Genomic DNA, 21,232 nt, shown 5'->3' on the forward strand with positions numbered 1-21,232 from the left:
GCAGCCCTGGCAATGCCCACCCGTGCTGAGCGAATTCGTGACTGCCGAGTCATCACCTTATCTTGCAGCTTTCTCTGTTTTGGAGGAGCTTGTTATGTTTGTGGTTAAGCCACAGGTGCTTGGGCATACACTGTCATGCTTATAAATTATTTTTGTTTTGAAAAAGAAGTAAGTTTGTAACCTCAAGTTCATATACTTGAATGTAGGGGGTGAGAATCACCCGTGCTGAGCGAATTCGTGACTGCCGAGTCATCACCTTATCTTGCAGCTTTCTCTGTTTTGGAGGAGCTTGTTATGTTTGTGGTTAAGCCACAGGTGCTTGGGCATACACTGTCATGCTTATAAATTATTTTTGTTTTGAAAAAGAAGTAAGTTTGTAACCTCAAGTTCATATACTTGAATGTAGGGGGTGAGAATGCCACCCTAACTCTTGGGAGAAGTATAACAATCTAGTTTAATTCTATAAAGTTTCACTGAGTTTATAAACAAAGTTTTTTTCCCCTGAGTCTTGCATTAACTCAAGATGCGGTGCTTCTGTGTGCCTGGGATGCTGTTTGGGTTTTGCCTACATACTATCATGCTGCGGTGCCACAGCAAGCTGAAGGGCGCAGTCTTAAACAAGAGCTGCTTATCACAACGTTTTTTAATTTACCAAACTCTTTCTAACAGACTGTGAATTCAAGGAAACTCCAGACGAGTCTTAAGAAGACTGGAGTGTACACATCAGTTACAAGGGAGAGACTGGGTCAAACCACAGCTGTTAAGGAGGTAGGGTTTGTGACTTTTGTCACAGTATAGAGGCTGTCACATGAAGATGGTATGTTTGCAGAACTATTACTGTTCAGCATGTAAGTGCTGGATAAAAGAACAGCGTTCTTGAGTTTTGGTCAGCTGTAATAAAGTTCAGTGCTTGGTTTTGGGGGGGGGAAGCATGTTGGAGGAACACATTTCACTTGAAGATGGTTGTCTGTTTTCTCATTTGTGAACTGAGCCATGTCTCGCCTAATTCTCTGGCAGTGGAGTAACACTATTCTAGTTATTGAAGCTCAGGTACAGTTGGCATTGGAGGATACATCTGCATTAGTATTTTAATTCAAATAAGGAACGTGCTCTTGAAATGAGTTCCCAGTCATCCTTGCTTGCTGCACTCTGATTCACGTCACAGCGTGGTCTGGGAGTCTGTGAACTGTCTTCCTTTTGGAAGAAGCTAAAACTAGAAGCTGCACTTCAGTTGTGAGTGGATGTTGTCAGTAGACAAGAGCTAGTATGAAATAAACACATGCATATAGCGTGGATGTTGGATCCTCAATAACTTTATTTCTACAGAGTTGCTTCTTGTTCTGTATTTAGTTGTTAATGTAGGCGTAGCCTGAGCCTACCATCAGTAGAGCAGGTAAGTTGAATACAGTTGTAGGTATCTATCCCTAAGCTTTCAGGTTTATAATTGTGACAGCTATTGCCTAAGCTGCAAGACTCAAGTTTCATAGCTTAAAGGCTATAGGTCAGCCACAAGGAGAACAGTAAGCAAAAACCCCATGTGGAATAACTGTCAACAGGTTTTTCTGCAAATTTCTTTCAGTAGCTCAATGGTTTTAATTTTCACTTCAACAGTTTCCATTATTGAATGGCTCCCAAACTTAGAATGTTTAAAAAGTGCTGTAGCAGCATAAGGATAGTTTTCCTTCTGGTAATGGTTTAGTGACTTAAATAAAATAATGCTGCATATTTACTGAAACAATAACTGGGACTTGTTGGCATTTGTTGAATTAATTCTGCTCTCCTACACTCACCTAGCCTTTGTGGCATACAATGAATTAATGTTGTGCTTATGTTACTATCTCTGTATTTCAGATCTCTCTGTTCTGTCTTGAGTGGTTGGTTTAAAATATTCTGACTTGTTCTGCTCCCTTAATCTTCTGTGTTCTATGTTTAGACTAGATACAAGGAAGAAATTGTTTACAATGAGGGTAGTGAAACACTGGAACGGATTGCCCAGAGAGGTAGTGGAGGCCTCATCCCTGGAAACATTCAAGGCCAGGTTGGATGGGGCTCTGAGCAACCTGATCTAGTTAGCAGTGTCCCTGCTCACTGCAGGGGGGTTGGACTAGATGACCTCTAGGAGTCCCTTCCAACCCAAACCATTCTATGATTCTATAAGGTAGTTTCAATGTCATGGCTGAAAAAAGTAGCAAAAATGCTTTTGTGGTTAATACTTTAACACAGCTGCTGGCAACATGAAATATTTAAAAAGACTTGTTAAAAAAAAAGTATCTCCCATTTTTTTCCTTGACTTTCTTGTGAATCAGCCCTCTTTTGGGTTAAATGGAATCATCAATTTAAACACATGGAGATTTATAGTTCTAGCTTGGAAACTAGTAGCTGATCCTGTGTCAGCCTAAAGTCCAGCCTAAAAAGAATTGGGTCTGTAGTATGTGTAGAATGCACTGAAAATGCAAACTTGCTTTTTAGAGCCCAGTTTTGAATTCTTTTTGATACAAAGATTAATGTGTTCTGTGGAGGTCTGTACAGTAACAGTTCTTTGAAAAGCACTGCTAGACTGTTGGAGCCTTTTGCCAGCATTTGTACTGTTCTGCCTTAAAAGCCTCTCACCGATTCCCCCTTCAACCTGTGTATACTGGAGGGTCTGAACAAAGCTCCCAGTTAGTTCAGGTTCTTACAGCTTGGGATTGACTTCAGCTTGACAGGGCCTTAGCGCTTTACAGGTCTTAAAGGGATCTGAACAGAGGGCAGCAGGAGTCTCGTCAGAGTAATGACCATAGACTGACAGTTACCTGATGCAGAAGAATAAATGCAAGCTGTGTTTGAATCATTCTCCCTGAAAACTTGCTTCTGGCTTTTATTTTTAGACATGGGAAAATCACTTTCTCACCTGCCTATGCACACGTGCAAGGAAGATGGCTATGATGGAGGCACGGTGTCTGATAATATGAGGAATGGGTTAATTCACTCAGAATCGCACAATGAAGATGGCAGATGTGGAGATGTATCGCAGTTTCCCTATGTGGAATTCACAGGAAGAGACAGTGTCACCTGCCCCACTTGCCAGGGAACAGGAAGAATTCCACGAGGTAAGTTTTTTTTATTTCTTAACTTACAGGTTTACCTAATAACCGTGTGTAGTTGTAACTATAATAATCCATAGCAAATAGTTCTCCTAGTCAAGATGAATTTTTTTAAACTTTTTGATTTTTTTAGCACTAAGCATTTTGTTATGATTACACTGGATGAACAAAACAAATTGAGTCAGCTTTGGTGATTACCTGTTGGGTCTTCTCTTGTCTGTACAATGACAGTGTTCCTTGCTTCTCAGCTTTAAATTTGCACATAACCCTAGCTCTTGCAAGTTGAAATTGCAGACCTTTATTTTTGTGACATTTTATTGCATCTTTTTTTCACTATTTTAAATTATTTGCATCACTATATAACTTTGCAAAAATAGCTGCTAATAGAGTGAAAAGTGGACCTGTGCTGCAGCACCTTTTCCCTGATTATTTATAGTGAATTTTCTTGCCCTTGCTGCTGTCAGTGATCTTCGTTTTCCTTTACCCTCCTTTTGTCCCATCTGTCCCTGCTAGGTAGAGGACCCCAGCTAGGAGTTGAAAATACACAGGATCTCTGGCTACCCCAGGAAGGAGCAGGCTGCACAGCATTCATCTTCATACCTGTTTTGTTTGCTTGCTGCCCTTGTCCTTTGCTTTTCCTTTATCTAATAAAACATTCTGCTTTATTACACTTCTTTCCTCTATGATAAGCCACCTGAATAGCTATTTAGAAACAGCCCTTTGAAAGGAGAATGCAAGAAATGGGCAAAATGAGAAAGTGGCAAACGCAGTGTGCGAAGGCGCAGCCTTCTGCTTCAGCTGTAAGATTTCGCCTTTGATGGGGGCGGGGAGGAACTGACGAGGAGGTTTCACACTTGGTACTGCTTTGCTTTTGCCAGAACTCTTATTCCAAAATAAATTATTGGTTGTAAAAGCTCTCAGAACTGATTTTGACCAGTGACTCGGGAAAATTGATTGATGTCTGTGCCATACTGTCCTTGTACGTGTGCTTCTGCCTCACCTGTGATTAAGTAGCAGGGGGCATGGGATTTTAAATGGTTGCAAATATCATAAGAGATTTGTGGTTTGTTTTGGCTGTTAAACTTTGTATTAAGATGTATTTTTCTAGTACCTCTGAATTCAGCATATTTGAAGGGTGGAAAGGCTATGCAACTGAAAATTATCTTAACCGAAAGACTATAGAGAAGGAAGTTTCTTCTGTTAGCTTGCTCACTTGAAATACTTGATAATATCAATGGCAAGTATTACTCAAAATGGCGCTAGCTAAAACGCAGTAATAGCAGGATTCCTGTGTTCAAGAGGTATTTCTCTGACTATATGATTCTTGGATGTAATACTTAGACAAACTGAGTTAGTTAATTTATTAAACATTTTGCAGTAACTATTAAAAATGCATGTTGCCCATACATTCTAATGAAATAATGTGATTAAAGCCAAACTTTACAAGAGTTATTAGAACAAATCCCCTGTCTCTTTAATTATACCTCAGTACTTTAGGAGAAAAAAAAAATCACGTTTGGGGTTTTTTTGAGGGGAGAGGGGAAAAATTACGTGTTCACAGAATGACTGCATGACTAGGAGGGAAGGCTGTAACACATGATATGATGGCTAAACTGTGTAACACATGAAATTACGTTTTGTTACTTGGACAGCTTAAGCTTTTCAGTATGGTTAAAGCGTGGAAGGACTGTGCTGTTTTGTTCAAAGGTTGAAGATGCTTCATTGAAGTTGAGGTGAAAATCTGTTTTAAATTGGTAGAGGTTTTTTGTGAAGGTTGATGTTACATACTACTACCTGGTTTGTTAGCATGCTTTGCTCAGCTTAGTGATTCAGCATGGAATCACTTCTAAGTGGTTGATTAGCAAAGTGATAATGCCAGCCACATTCTGTGTTTTGCTTAAAAGTGCAAACCTGACTTGGTCTTGAGGCCTCTCTTTTCTCATATGGATGAATCTCAGTTCCATTTTCTTGTACAGCAAATAGCAAAAGCTATAAAGGCAGGTGTAGCCCACGTATTTTCAACAGCTCATCTGTGCTACTGTTTCTTATTTATACTGTGAAGATATCCCCCTTTTAAAAATGCTGTCTAGTGAAGTAACTTGCTGCTTGGAGAAATTCCAGTAGATACTTTTTTGGCTTCCAGGGTGCTGCAGCTCTGTCCTATGAGAAATGGTTGTATATACCAATGATTTCCAGAATGCAGTGTTGCCAAAGCTGCCCAAATTGTTTAAAAACAAATACATGTATCAAACCTGACTTCTGCTTTTCAGAAGAGTACACGTAGAATGCCTTCTGGATCAGTTCTTACTGCCCAAGCTTCTGAATGTTTTTTCCTATGACTTTGTATGGTCTGGCAAAGAGAACTCGAAGCTGTTACGTACCTCCGTTTCCCTCGAGGAAATGGCTCCAGAGGTATGCTGCCTCCCGTGCATGCATGCAACACAGAGGCAGAATTTGTTGCTGTTTGGTCTTTGTGGGCTTGGTAGTTTTCTCCTCTGTGTGTAAGCCATGATCTATTTCGGAAAGTGACATAAGCTACAGAAGTATTCTTCTTGGGCCTATCTGGAATTTAAACGTTTATCTTTAGTGTTTATTCTTTGGTGCCCTTAGGTTATAAGGGGCACTCTTTGTTTGAAGCAACTGCAACAATATTCTTTGTTTGTCTAAATTCTGAAAGGGTGTTTTTATTTCCAGGGCAGGAAAATCAGCTGGTAGCATTAATTCCATACAGTGATCAGAGACTGAGGCCAAGAAGAACGTAAGTTAATAGTTGTGATACACAAATCTACAGATAATTCTTCTCTTCTAGTTACAATTCAGCAATTTAAAGGAGATAGTGTCAAGAAGAATCAGGCAAAAATCACTGGGATGTTTTCTTCAATTCAGAATCAAAAGAACCCTGCTCATGAGTAATATCAACCTTAACCTCTAACTCTTGGAGGGTTATTAATAGGTGTGCATACTCCCATCACAGTATGTCTTACAAAGCTAAGGAATACTGTGTGATATCTTCATGTAGATATTTATCTGAATGTCTACACTAATTATGCAAGTACTTCTCAATCTCTGTAGTATCTTAATTGATCTAAGCTGATACATCTTCAGTGTTAAAGACTGAGTAAATTGATAACTTCTTTGGGCTACTACTGTAAAATAAGTCACCTAGAAATTAATTTTGTAAAGCTCTGACCAGCTAGCAAAACCAACAAATTCATCCTTCTGATATAGTATATTTAATTTTTTTTCTTGGATCTACTTAAATGTTTAATTACAGTCCTCAGGGCTGCTTCTTCTGACACTTTTTGATGGTGGGTTGGTTTTTTTTCTTAATGTTTGGATGTTTCTGTAGTAAACAGAAATAAGTGCCAGGAAAAAAATACTATAACTTCACATAATACTATCCTGGATCATATATCTGATGTAATAGTAGTACAAGTTTGAAACGTATTACTTTAGTGTCCTAATTTTGAGAAAATTGAAGCTGCAGTAGAGCCTTTTATTTGTTTATTTTTTTATCATTATACACACACCCCCTTTCTACATCAGGTTAATTGTGAATTTCCTTTTCCTTAGCAGCAGTCTCAACACTTTCCGTGAAAGTTTTTTATAACAAAGAATCCCCTGTAAGGCATGTAAGAGCTGTACTTTTCTTTCTAGGTGTGTTGTGCAAGAGTTCTGAAGAATGACAATATAAATTTTAAGAGAAAGTGCTTATGCTTCAAAACGCATAATTGTTTACTTCTTCCATTTTTATCTTTAAGTTACAAATGTTGGGATAACTGCATGTTCTGTAACTTGATTTCTGATGTATGTACAAGAGTAACATCTCTGTTTGAGACATAGAGGTGAAGTGCAGCATAGCTTGGGTTCCCCACCCCATCCCACCCCGCCCTTGGAAGCTAATGGAAGTTAGAGATAGATTGAACTAGTTGTATTGACTAGTCATGCTCCTTATCATTTAAAAGGAAATAACATGCCACTGTTGTTTAATGTGGTTTTGACTCTGGTATGTGCTCTTTTTTCCTCCAGAAAGCTCTATGTGACTGCTTCTGTAATAGTATGTTTATTACTTTCTGGGCTGGCTGTATTCTTCTTGTTTCCTCGCTCAATTGATGTTGAATACATTGGTGTGAAGTCAGTATATGTCACTTACGAACAGGGTAGACGTATAATATATCTAAATATTACGGTAAGTCTAGCTCTCTGTTTGGGTGTTTGTAATGGATAAATGCAACAAGAGATACTACTGTGACAGTTTAATATTCATAGAAATTGTTGTCTAGCTGGTAAGCTTAGTTAGTGCCTTAAGAAATGCAAGCAAATGCAATGACCAGTTTGAAAAACGTAACTGGACCTGCTGCGGCTGGTTCCTGTAGCTGTGGCTAATAGAGGTGTAGTTGCAAGCTACTGTTGAGCCTTCTGTTTTCATGGCAACAGTGACTTTGGAGTTCTCTGTGTTATTTTTTTGAATACGAGTGAAATGTGGCGGGGGTATATGTAGGAATGTTACTAAATGCTGTCCTGGTATTATGCATCTGTCAAAATTGGTTTTGAGAAAAAGTGATTTCTTATCCACCCTAAAACTTAAAAGGAGTACTTTCCACATGCTTCTTGACTTCTTGGTAATGCAGTCAATACAGGATTGCCTGAAGACTTTTGGTAGAGTTCCTCATTTTAAATAAGGCAAAGCAGCCATGGGAGAAAAGGGTCCTGTGATAGCTAAATTTCCTGGAAGGATTAATTGAGGATGGGAAGAAATGGTCAGTAATTGCAGTGGTGGGAAGTTGTGCAGCTGAATATAGTCACCAAAAAAACTGAGAAAGGGGTTAAGTGATGGTCCTTACCGCCCTTCCCCTCCCCAATCCTAGAAGGCAGGAAAATACACTTGCATAATCTTAGGTATTACTGTCTTGGATACAAATTTTAAAATGTGTGCTCATCAAGATACATGGAATGGATAGCTGTTAGTGTTTTGTTTTGTTTTTCAGAACACACTAAATATAACAAACAACAACTATTATTCTGTTGAAGTGGCAAATATCACGGCCCAAGTTCAGTTCTCAAAAACAGTTATTGGCAAAGCACGGCTGAACAACATCACCAACATTGGTCCTCTGGATATGAAGCAGGTAAATAGGATAGGCTTTCAAAGTTGAATACGTGTTAATCTTCATATATAAATCTACTTATTTGTGTTTTCATTGCTTTTTTTTTTTTTTTTTTTTTTTTTAGATTGACTATATGGTGCCCACGGTCATTCAAGATGAAATGAGCTACATGTTGTAAGTGTACTCGTCTCCAAATATCACATGGGTGTTATTAAAAATTATGGCGGTGCAAAGTCAGCGGAAATGTATTTGCAGAGATGTTGTGGCATTTTCTTTGTGTGAGTTTAATAGTACTGAAAAAAATACTTAAACTATGGCTGTTTCAACAGTTCCATATAGTGGCTTGCTGTACCTGACTCTCAGGGCTTTGAATGGTATCTTTATCCCAATGTTTTAGGCCTTGGCAATAGCTAGGACCTGCTGCTTTGGGGGACAGAAGTGCAGGTGTGTTCCCCTAGCATGTTCTCTGGTAACTTTCCCAGAGATTTCTCTGGCAGTAGAGGGAATTTGTATTTAATTGTATACAAACTAGAGGCTGATTTGTATTTATTTTCTTTGACCATGTGTATACAATGGTAAGCAGTGTTTACAGCCTGTCCTTTAAACTTTAAGCTGTTTCATTCATAGCTTCTGAAAGTTCATTTGATCAACAGACTTACTAGCTTAGTCTATGTTGGTGACAAAGCCAAATGTTAGTTCTCTTACACCGAAATGCAGACTGAGCATAGTTAACCACAGTTTCAGTGGATGCCAGCTCCTTTGGGATGCAAGCAAACCTTACAGCTTTGAAGTGTTGGAATAAATTGATGAAATGCAGACTGAACATAGTTAACTACAGAGACTTCAGGTCTGTGTGTGGTTTCAGTGGACACCAGCCCCTTTGGGATGCGAGAGAACCTTACAGCTTTGAAGTGTTGGAATAAATTGAAATAGGTATGAGATAGCAAATTGGGCGCTAACTTTAAATAAGCATGAAGTGGTGTACTTCTGTCACGTCTTAAAAACATGTAAGCTAGTTTTATGTAAACACTGAACCATGTGAATCTGCTCACCCTTTGGATGCATGAGGAATAAATGTGGCCTTCATGCTGATACCAACCTAGTCACCTGTTTGGTGCAATAATACATTAATTTCAGTAATGCTTTTGAGAGTCTATTCCCAGTAACAGCTGCAGCTTTTAACTGCAAGCTGGTGACTAACCTTAGAAAAACCTGGATGACTTTGGATGTGTAGAGACTCTGGCAGGTAAAAGATGGTCTGACTGTAGCCTGAACTGAATGGATTTCGGTCTCTTCTGCTTGATAGCTGCAGCTTTGGCAATAGTGTGGAACAGTGATGTGCTTGCTGGTCCAGCTTGGAGGTAGATTGTGCAGTCTTTGAGTAGAGGCAGAGAAACCGTTACGTACCAGTAGTCTGTAATGCGGACTTCAGGACAGCAAAGCGTTTGTGACTGTTACTAGTAGAGCAGACCAATAGTTGATCTGTATGCACGTGAAAATATTCGTTGCTTCAGCACAGTGACACTAAGCATGGTAATGAGACCCATAACTATGGAAGGTTGTGTCAGTTAAGGATCTAAGTTCTTGTACAGGCTGATACAGCAAGGTCCTAGTACCTGTGAGTAGCGCTTTCTAGCTTTGTTGTCATCTGTTTAAAATGTACTAAACAGAATTTGAGCCTCACACAAAACTATAGTGGCCCATTTTCCCAAGATTTTCTGTATGTTACACAGTTGGTATGAGTTTGACCTCCCTGACCTGCTGAGAGTTATTTGTGGATTTCTGCTCTTTCACTGTATTGTGAGTCTTGAAAGCCTGGGTTTGCTGTATGGAGCAACTCTGGAGACAAGAAGTGAGTTTCCTTAATTTGAACACCCAGCCAAGATAGCTTCAGCTGGTCTTAGTGGGGTTTTGTATTTCTTACTGTGCTCAGGTTTTTTCTCCCCACACAAATACTTAACTTTCCAGTGAAGGCCCTGCGATAATCTTTGTAATACAGATAGTATTGTGGATCATGTTTCAGTGTTTCCCCAGCTAATCATTTTAGGTCATGTGTTAGTCATAACTGGCTAGTTGTTTGGATCCTGGTGAGTAGTTGTCCTTTAAAATCAGGTTAGGTCAAATACAGGAGATCTTAGAGACCTGAAGTGGCTGCATAGAATCATCTGGATTCAGCAGACCTGTACAATGAAATCTGTCATACAGGGAATTTCCACCCATTTATTTTAGAGAGCTGGCTCAATGTGGAGTTCACCTTCAACATAGTTTCCTAGCTACTACTTTGTGCTGTGTGGTGTGTTTGGGTTTTCTGGGGGGGTGGTTTTTGTTTTTGGTTTTTTTTTTGGTTGGTTGGTTTGTATGGCTTGTTTTTTTTAGAACAGATTTATTTCCAGATAATCTGGACTTAAAAAGAACAGTATGTTGATGTTGTACCTCTCTGCTTGTCAGACAGTATGTGCTGTTGGATACAGGCTGGCTTTATATTATGTTACAGGCTGTCTATTTTTCAGATGAGAAAACTACAATAACTGAGAATATCTGGCATTATAGTCTAACTAAATCCTGTTTTAAGCCTCGTAGGAAAAAAAAAAGATACTCATCATTACTATGGATACCAATATAAAACAACTTTCAATACTGAACTGTTTTATTTGTATTTTTATATAATTTGAAAAACCTGTGTTCATTCACTGTTTAATACTTCATATGTTTGGTGCTGGAAAAAGAGTGACAATAGCATGCAAATATTGTGGATGGCTGCCATGCAGTCTTTGTTGCACATGCCTTTCATTCCAGAGCTGATAAATTTGTGACCAAGAGCAATTGATTTAAGAGGGGGGCAGAAGTATATGCTTACATAGCACTCTGTATAACTGGTACGTAGGTGCATGTCAGAAAATGTAAAGATGTCTTGCAAGAAAACAGTAACTCTGACAATGACTTCAGAATCTCAGCAGATCGGTTAGAGGTCATGTTGCATAACACAGAAGTGGATGAGTGCAAAAAAAGTGGAACTTTCCTAAGTTCTTCATATTTTTTGAGCAAGAATAGCATTCTCTCAGGACTTTTTTTTTATAGAAATTGCTGCTTTTACATGAAAAGATGCCCAAGTTGGCATAATGTTGATCTTTCGTTGTAATTTTTCCTTTATGTATATAAATTTGATAGCATGAAGTGAAATTGCAGCTTATGTCTATGTACCTTCATAGTAAAAGTCTTCATCAGTGGCAAAGTGGTGTTGACCCACTTTAATGTAGTTGTTCAGGTTAACTTTGGTTAGCTTCTGAAAGGTGGAGTGACAACTGTCTCACAGGACACTTTTTGGCATTACATGTAAGTAAGAGCATGTGAACATAGTTCATGTGAAAGCAAGACTATGTATATAAAAGTAGACCTAGATGAGTATGCAGTCACAGGCAGTGTTTTTGAAGTATTTTAGTTGCCAGTGCTAACAGCTCTATGGTCTTGGTATACACAGATGTCAGAATTTCTAGTTGAAGCCACAATTCTTGCATTTTAGGTAATTACCTGTAAAATCTTGATGCAAATCTAACAATTGGGTTTTTTTTGCAGTGACTTCTGTACTTTAGCATCTATCAAAGTGCACAACATAGTAGTCATGATGCAGTAAGTATGGAAACTTCATATTTGTTGGAAACAACTTTAAAAGCCATGTAATTGTCATTGAAATATTACTCAGAAATATTTAGTCCCGGAGTGTGTGCATCATAGATAAAATGAAATCAACTTGTTTTCTAGTGTAGTAGCTTCGTGGTTCTTGAAACTGAACTGTGCCTTTCGATAGGTTCTGGTAGTGTAAAGACTTGACTGGGCGGAACTCTTTACTACTGTATCTTCTCTGCAGTTGGGCTGTAGCCATGAAGCTACTAAGGTCTGAAATAATTTGAAATGAATTTGTGTATCAGCCACTGTTCAAAAATTGCTGAGATCTTCATGATCTTGAAGTGATTTCAGGCTCCTGGTACTCTGCCAGCATCTGCTATTCGTGACCAATTGCATAAATAGCAGCACAGTGGTGGTTTGGGGGGGGGAGGGGGGGGGAAAGAGGTGTAGACTGACTGTGGCTGTAGCTTCTCTAATCATCATTTGCTTTCTCCTTGCAAAGCAAGGTATTACCAAGTAAACCTTAGCTTTACTATCTTCTTTAGGAAAAAAGTCTATGCTCAGGAAAGCAAGTGTCTTTCATAGAGAAAATCTGTACTGGTAAACTAGTATTGTTTTAACTTTAAATAAAACCTTTTTTCTCAATAGTATTGCACATTTTGTTCCAAAACTTTTTCCTTAAAAGCCCTAGCAACGTAGAAACACCGATCTTTAGAATAAGAAACTCAAGTCCCTCACAAAACAACTTTCTCTTCTGTTTTTTTTTTTCTTTTTAAGAGTGACAGTGACAACCTCTTACTTTGGCCACTCTGAGCAAATATCCCAGGAGAGATACCAGTATGTGGACTGTGGAGGAAACACAACCTACCAGCTGGGCCAGTCAGAATACTTAAATGTACTTCAGCCTCCGCAATAAAAGCACCTGTCGGTTAGCGTGGAATGACTGCTGTTGATGCTTGCAGAGATCCTTTGAATAGGCCTGGTACTACATGAAGGGGAGAGTATGTGCACGTAAAGCATAGCAATCATGGTGACCAGTTCACTTGAGATGCAAAGAGGGAAAAGGTGCAAAATGTATATAGATGCACTTGTTAAATGTTGTGTTTTCCCCTTCTGTTTGCTTTCTGTTACTGTAAGCACTTCTGTCAAGTTGTGTGGTGGGAGGGAGAGGGGGAAATATCAGATTCTTGAACTGAATTGGGACCTTTCCTTACAGTGTGGTACATCAGCTTAGAGTAACTGTGTGTATGTCTGTGTTTAGGTGAAATGTGAGCATTTTAGAAAAAATGATACTCATAAAACTTAAGTTTATACTTCAGTTCTTGATATTTGACTATTGAAACTGGCAGTATTACTAAAGTAACATGATTACTTTGAGGTATCTGGGTGTGAAACTTCTTTTAGTAAACCAGTGGCGATAGTTCTTTATTTTGGGATTCTGTTTTCATTTGCTATACATGATTAGAGGTGACATATGGCCTGTGAAAGCCAGGAAAGCTCTCTTGGATGACACTATACTTGAATGTGCAAATTCTAGAATCTGGCATCTTTTAATTCGTATTCCCTCCTGCTACCTCTGGGATGTTATAAGGAGATTGTATGTTGTTAGATTTAAAGTTGGATTTAAAAACAAAACAAAAACCACCCCCCAGAATAATTACTGACAAAGGTAAAACTCAAGACTGTTGAAAATGAATGGGTAAAGGCTTCGGTGTCATTCTACTTTGTTTTTTAGTAAACTTTTGAGTACAGCTCTTAAAATCAAGATTGTGCGGTTGGAACTGGGTGGGAAACTGAGCATGGGTTTGGGCAGGTTGATGCAAACTTTCATAATTTTTATTGTTTTAATATACTGTGTATTTAAGCTACTTGTAAGTGTTAATATGTTGGGGTGCGTATATTTAGTGTGCAGGCTCAGTAAGCAATGCAGTAGTTCTCTGAATCTCCAGAGCACTCACAATTCACATCAAAGTTATGTAAGGGAGGAAAAAGCAATTCTTTCTGTAAGACTAAATGCTGATGTAATCATGAGACTGACTTCGAGCATTAAATAGCTTCAGTAGGATAGCTTGCACAGTGAGAATTTCCGGGGTTGTTATCAAACATGGTGACTGTAAACTTGGGGTCCAAAGTTGCTTGACTTCTGAAGGCTGACTGTACAAGGATTAGGTACAAAATTTTTAATTAACTGGATTAGGATTGTTTTATCTCTGAATTAAATAAGATGCAGCTGTAAGAAGGTATTATTGAGACTTTGCACTGTAATGAATAATATATTTTTTAAAATGGATGTTGCGGTTTTTATGCTGCCCATCTCCTGGAAATAAGCTATATAAAATGAATTAGCAATAAGCACTATGGGGAAAAAGGCTGCTGAGTAAATTCTTGCAACTAACAATCTCTTATGCTTCAGTACTTCAGTTAAGGTACATGTCTATTTACTCTTCTTTATTGTCTTTTCTTAGGTGGACCTGATTGGGTGGGTGGGGGAAAGAATATCAGTGATGCAAGACTGATTTAAAAGAAATTAAGTAACCATACAAAAACCCCCTCTGTTTGAATGCTATGAGCGCTTACTCTGGAAGTCTATGAAAAATTTTGGAACCTAAGCTGTCAGTTTCATATGATTGTTGGTAAGATGAAGATGCCAGCTTTTGGCTTTGGAGAACTTCTGGAACTGGAATAGTCAATTCTGGTGACTTACTGTAGTTACATTCTGAAAATTACTCTCTAATCTGGGCACTTAAAAGTAAACATTCTTTATTACAGCTTACAGTCATAAGGGAAACTAATTCACAATTGACTCGCCTCTTCCTAGAGTATAGATGAGGTTCAGTCCTCTGGCTGATAAAATGCATACAGAGGCTTGTCTGATAGTCTGAAAATATGTAGGTGATAACTGAAGACCGGGATAGTGGGGAGCTGGTTAGTAGAGTTTACCTCCCTGCTTCTATGTTATCTATTGTAAAGATTTGTTTATGTTGGAGGGTAGGGAGAGAATTCTTGTCTAAAGCATGTCAGATCTGAAGTCGGCCAACAAGCGATATGGGTTTTTTTTTTCTTCTAGGCCTAAGTATTTACACCTAGAGTGTTGGTTTTGTTTGGTTTGGGTTTATTGTGGTGGGGTTTTTTTTTAAGTAGAAAAAGAAGAAAACAGCTCTAGGCAGGTATTTATATCAATTTAAAACAAATTTTTCTAAAAAGTAATCTAAAATAACTGGAATGGCACAACGATAAAATTATTTGGTGACAGAGAATGCTGCTTGAACAAGCATGCTGGGGTGACGTTACACTGTTTATGCAGTTTTGGGACTCAAACTGAACTTTGAAAGTTTGGCAGACATACTGAACAGAATACATAAATCTGTGGACCTTGTGTTGCATGAAATGCTTGGTATTGGCTAATTTAAAATAAAGAATTACGAGTGGAATTATTCTTTCCAGTTATGTGGCAGATGGGGGAAGATACAAGTCTTATTTTTAATGTCTGTCATCTGGGATATGTAATAGACTTCCTGAATGATGAAGAGTTCTCGCCTTAAAAAATAAAGGCTGGAGTAAAGATCCTATTGATGAATCCTCAAATTAAGTCAGTTACAGGAGAGTAACCGTTGGCATATTACTAACCAAACAAGGCAAGATTCTGAATTCACCTGCTTATCTGAAGAGATGTTATATTAAAATTAGTAGTTAAGACATCTGTTTGAGTACTTGGACTTGATTTCTGTGGCTGATCTTGGAAACAAGCTGAGAGTGCCAAGAGTCAGTATTAACTCATCTAACTATTTAAACAAGCTATGAGAATAGATCCAAGTGACAGACCTGTAATTATTTCACATTTCTTTTTTTAACTTGATTTTAAAATTAAAAAGGCGAGCTTTTCAGTTCACTGTAAATCAGTAAGTACAGATTATCTCCAGAAGGTCAACTTGAAGAATCGTAATTTTTTCTGGTTTGTTTTTTTGTAAGATGTTTTCTGAAGGATTTCTTCTGAAGTGATTTATATTTCACTTTTAACTTCCCCACAATCTTTGGATACTACCAGATACTTCTATACTGGCATTGTAGTGTTGTGTTTCAAGGGACTTACTTTTGGCATAATTCTCTTCACTTGAATTCTTTTAGCAATTCCTGTACCAAAACCTGTTGCACTTTAAAATGGAAGCTCTGTTAGTTATCTCTTAAAACAGTGGTCCAGATGTTGCTCTGTAATGGCACAACTGAAAAACAAAACTTAATGTATTTTGTGTAGAATAACTGTAAAATTTCAAAACTATAACTTAAGGTAAATTAAGGTAACACTTAAATGAGTAAAAGTGTTGGCTATTTGGCCATTCGGACCTGGAGAACAAAATTACTTTATGTTTTTAATGATGCTTTAAAAATCAATGAATAAATAAAGCCACCAAACAAACTCAAAGATCTAACCATCAAATATCCATTGGAGAGATATGAAGGCAAGCGCTCTTAAAAGAAGTTGTAGTTGTCTGACACTTTCTCTTGAATTCCTGGTGTGGGGAAAAGCCTGTAGAAGCTCCTTCATAATTTTACTCTTCTTGATATTTAGGGAATAGTTGCTTAATTCTTAACCTTTTGTGAAGACAAGCATAAGTATCTTTTTTTCTGGTGTGGTACAGCTTTGAAGTTCTTGACGCACTTCTGATGTCTGCATGACCTTGTTGTTAACGTTGTGGTGTTTATATTTTGCAGCCTTATGTTGGCAGACTTAAGTACATGCCTTAGTTGACTTGGCTCCAAATTGTCCTTGGAAGTTCTGCGAGCGAATAAATTCCTTCATAGTCGTACATTGCAAACGTGACTCTGGGCTTTTTAGCGTGTGGTGTATAAAGCTAACCATTTAAGCACTGAATCTCTAAGTGCTGGGGTTCAACTGTTACAGTCTTTAACCATCTGACTGAAGTGTTGTGCCCTCATGATGGAAAGGTTGGTGCTTGGAGTAATATGAGGGAATTCTAGATTCAGAAAAAAATAGTGTTATTTCTTGTTCAACATTTAAGGCTTCGGGTTTTTTTTTTTTCTTTTTGTGGTGGTGATGGGGGGGTTAGTTGTGGTTTTGCTTTTCTTCCCACCCCCCAAATCTGTAGTGGGACATCTGCCTGTTGCCAGACAGCATCTTCTGAAATCGGTGACTTTGTTTCAGAGTTGGGCAGCTATGTGAAGCTTAACATCAGTTGGACTGGACTTTGAGAGTTAAGAGATAAGCAAGGCTAGCAGTAATGCCTCTAAGAATTAAATTTTTTACTTGCCTGCCTAACAAAATGCTGCACCTTAGCAATGCTTTCAGGCTTAGTGTTACTTCTGAAAGGGAAAGATAAGTAATGTCAATGTACTTCAGTAATGGACTACTGCAACCAGCAAAACATTTGTTAGTGTTGGCCTTGATCATGCAAAAAAATCTAGATTTTTTTTTTCTTTTTTTGGCTTTAGGGTGGGAGGAATAAAACCCAAGCCAAAAGAAAACCGAAACATGTTGAATACAGTAATTTGGGTATGGCAAAAACATCCAGCATTTGTCTACTTGAGAAGTCATCTTCCCATTTTACGTTAAACTGGGGAATTCTGCTCATTACCAGAGGGGTAGTTTGTTCTGCTACCCTACAGCTTTTGCCATGTAAACCTGCTTTTCTGCCTGTAGGCAGGCCTGTTGGGCAGGAATGGCTGCCTGCAAGGAGTCTGTAGGACTAGAGCTGGTGTCGGGCCCCACAGCGTCGGGTGAGACTGTTGGGTGGCAGTAACATACTGATCCTCTTCCACCAACCATCGTAAGGGTCTTGCAGCCGGGATGCATATGTCTTTTGGGTACCGAAACTGCTTTTGCTTTGCATGGGCAGGGATATTTAGTGCCAGAAATGCAAGTACATTATGGTGCCTGAATATTTTGGTTCTGACTGTTGGTGATTTAGTTACTTGTTTTCTTTAAGGAAGCAAACATAACCACTGTTAACATCCACTGTACAGAGTGTGCATATAATAACTTGAGATATGTATAGAAATACTAATGAGTGATAACTATTTTTGTAACTTAAGAATTGTAATTGTTGTTCTTGTAACTGTGTAGCAAACAATCTATCAACTTAAGCATGATAAACACTCTAGAAGTCAAGGGGTATTTCAGAATGACTTGCAGGACACAGAAGCTATTTTAATGCAAGTTAACTGGGACAAGGGATCTTGTTATTTACAGGTTCAAAATCTGGAGTTAATTTCATTATGAATATGTTTCTAGGCAGGATTGTTTGACTCAAAGAATGATATTAAATTTTCTATTAAAAAAGGCTTAGATCGTGTATCTTTTTTTTTTTTAAACTGACTTAATATTTTTCTCTCCTCCTTCTCTATCTCCAACAAATCTTCCTCCTATCTCCACATATTTTTCCCACAAGCTTTCATGTACTATTTCCAATGGTATGACTTCAATTTTTGTAACTATTGGCATTCCATGATGTGAAAACTTTGCAACCTACTTTTTTTTTTTATACTATGTTTTCTTGTGTTAAGTCCATAATAAACTGGAGTATCTGGAAGCTGAGCACCATCTGTGAGTGAATGACTGTTGTCTGACTGGACTACTAATGTAACAGAGTTAGAAAGCTGGGCGGGGGGGGTTGACCCCAGCCAGCAGGTGAGCCCCCACCCCCTTGCCCATACACTCTTCTCCCTGGAGTGATGGTGGAGAGAATGGGAAGGACAAAAGCAAGAAAACTCATGGGTCAGGACAAAGATGGTTTAATAGGGGAAGCAAAGCTGTGTGCACAAGCAAAGCAAAACAAGGAATTTAGTTCCTGTCAGCAGGCAGGTGTTTACAATGGGAAGACAAACACAGTAACCCCAAATGTCCCTCCCTCCTCCTCCTCCTTTCCCTGAGCTTTTACTGTGGAGTGTGATCCCATATGGGATGTTCCTTTGGTCAGCTGGGGGCATCTGTCTTGGCTGTGCGCCCTCCTGACTTCCTCACCACCCCCAGCCTCCTCACTGCTGGGCTGGGCAGATTGGAGGAAGAAGAGGAGGAGGAAGCAATGAGAAAGGAAACCTCCCTGCTGTACAGGCACTACTCAGCCTTAGCCAAAACACCCCTGTGTTATCAACACTGTTTTAGCCACAAACCCAAAACACAGAACTGTATGGGCTGCTGTGAAGAAAATTAACTCTGTCCCAGCCAGAGCCAGTACAGCTATTTGCAAAGTGATTTTAAGGAATCATTATTGCCTAAAAGCTTTAATCTTTAAAAGCTGGACAACAAAGAACATGGCTTTGAAACATTCAAAACATTCATGATCAAATGTTGCAAGTAGTCTTACGCAGATTTTTCGGAACACCTTAGTGGGGTTTTTAAGGTTTTTCCTGGAGAAATGTATTGTGTATTCATGACTGCTACATTGGTTTTCTGTTATGGATAACTAATGGGGGTCTTAAGTGTGTAGGGGTTTTTTTGGCTGTTTTGTTTCAGTTTCTGGATCTCTTTAAAAAAGCTTACTTTTTAAAAACTAAATTTAGATGGGAAAATAATTAGTCATGCTTGCTATTTTCTTTTTCATATAGTCCTTTTTCCTTCCCAGAGTTGTCATAACCATTGTCCAACCTTCCCCATGTGGCCAAGCCCTTTACTGAACACTATAAACTGGAGAACAATAACCTTTAAGCAATATTCTGCTATGTATAAATAAGAGGCTGAAGAGATGTGAAGAACTGCTTATCCCTTGTTCTACCTGTCTGGGGACAGGTAGGCAAAAGTATGTCTTTAACAGTGAACAGTTTTATCTGATCCAAATACTTCAAACTACGTGGTTTGGATTCTTCTTCTGTTTGGTTTTTCCATCCGGAGCAGGTAGGGGAATACAAAGGCGAATTCCTACCAGGCAAATTTCGAACACCACTTTGTCTGTCTGGGAAGTGTGAAGAGGATTAAAAGGGAATACACTGACAGATGGGAACAGGTAAACAAATGTGAATTTGGACAAATTTAAAGAGCAAAAAATTGCTACTCCAGAACACCCGAAATAGATGTTTTTGAGATCTAACTACTGAAAGATCTGACACCTTACAATGGCCTGGTTTCAAAGACCTTACAATGACAGAAGCTTCTGAAAGATTTTGGAAGTTTCCCTGGCTGGCTGTAGGTTGCTTTCCTTTTACTTCTCAAAACTTCATACAGCTTTCTATATAACTGTGTAATCGAACGCATCCGTCGGATATGTTTTTGTGCTAATACATTCACCTGAGAGGACTTTGGGCGCACTAGCGATGAATGACACTAATTGCCTTCCAGCATGAAGATGATGTCTGTCTGGCAACTTAAGGAATGCCAAATCTCACATTTAATTTTGCTAGAAGTCTCTTGTTGTCAGATGGGTAAAGATCCCTCTACGTTTTTGGCTTGATTTTTTTTTTTTTCTTTTTTTTGGGGGGGTGGGGGGGGTTGTGTTGTGGTTTTTTTTTTCTCCTCCTTCTCAGGAATCCCTGCCTCTTCAGCCCGAGAGCCGAGATGCCTCGCTCGTGTTTCCTGTGTGTGGGTAGCAGGTGCCACGCAGTTTAATGAGCTGTCATGGGCACTATGGAGCTGACGCTGCTCCATAACGGAGCTGCTTTTTCATGAGCCAGTGAATCACCTAATACAGTAAAACTAGAACTTGATTAAGGAGCTTCAGCATCACTGTAATGTAACATTTCACTGACTGCCGTTACGGATATCCGAAAAGTAATGATGTATATCATTCTTTAGAGGTCTTTAGGAAGTAATACTTCCAGCAGCCCCAGCAATATAGTTGAGGATGAGAAATAAACATAATTTGCCTTTGTCTGACTTCTCTGACAATCATACCACAAGGCTGCTGTTCTGGTATGAGTCAGAGGAGTGATATAAGCGTTACCTTGATAGATGATAGTATCTAGAAGAACAATAGGTAAAAACCTGCTGACTTTTTCATGAGTTTTGGAGGCCTATATACTGCTGGGATATATATATATATATATCACTTCTTAAATGTTAAGTCTCTCTTAAATAGTTTAGGTTGTGGGAATGTTAGCAGCTGTCTGCATCAGGATCCATTTAAGTGATTGAATTTGCCCACCTTAAATTTGTGACCAAATTTTACATTCAATGTATTTAAACAGGTTGACACAATCAGTGCAACTATTTCACTTTCCAGACTGACACTAAATTTGTGAACTTTTCATCAAATATATGCCAAATAATGTTAAAATAAGACTTAGAAATCCAAAATATTGCTGCAGAATATAAATTCTAAAACTTGGACCCCCTACAACCATTTTTGCTTGCTGCCGGTCCTGGCCCAGAGATGAGGCAGAGGTGCTATTTCCATGCCACTTGTAATGTACTGTGTGACCTGATGTGCCTGACTTCCTTCTGAACTATTTATGATCAAGAGATGGTCCCGA

The 21,232-nt window shown here is 38.7% G+C and overlaps 1 protein-coding gene across 2 annotated transcripts; it reads left to right on the plus strand.

Annotated features, from left to right (window-relative positions):
* Positions 1 to 282: 282 nt before the first annotated feature.
* Positions 283 to 18,264, plus strand: TMEM106B (transmembrane protein 106B). Of its 2 annotated transcripts, none has more exons than XM_009642099.2 (8): positions 283 to 1,393; positions 2,868 to 3,089; positions 5,778 to 5,841; positions 7,113 to 7,272; positions 8,072 to 8,212; positions 8,316 to 8,365; positions 11,765 to 11,818; positions 12,593 to 18,264. In XM_009642099.2, the coding sequence occupies exons 2-8, from the start codon at positions 2,870 to 2,872 to the stop codon at positions 12,729 to 12,731; spliced, it is 828 nt and encodes a 275-aa protein (XP_009640394.1). In that variant the 5' UTR covers positions 283 to 1,393; positions 2,868 to 2,869; the 3' UTR covers positions 12,732 to 18,264. The 2 variants fall into 2 exon arrangements, with proteins under 2 accessions (XP_009640394.1, XP_035752933.1); XM_035897040.1 differs by having other exon boundaries at positions 283 to 768.
* The last annotated feature ends 2,968 nt before the right edge of the window (positions 18,265 to 21,232 follow it).

This window comes from Egretta garzetta, unplaced genomic scaffold (genome assembly GCF_000687185.1).
Source record: "Egretta garzetta isolate BGI_Z169 unplaced genomic scaffold, ASM68718v1 scaffold30, whole genome shotgun sequence".
Classification (NCBI taxonomy): Eukaryota; Metazoa; Chordata; class Aves; order Pelecaniformes; family Ardeidae; genus Egretta; species Egretta garzetta.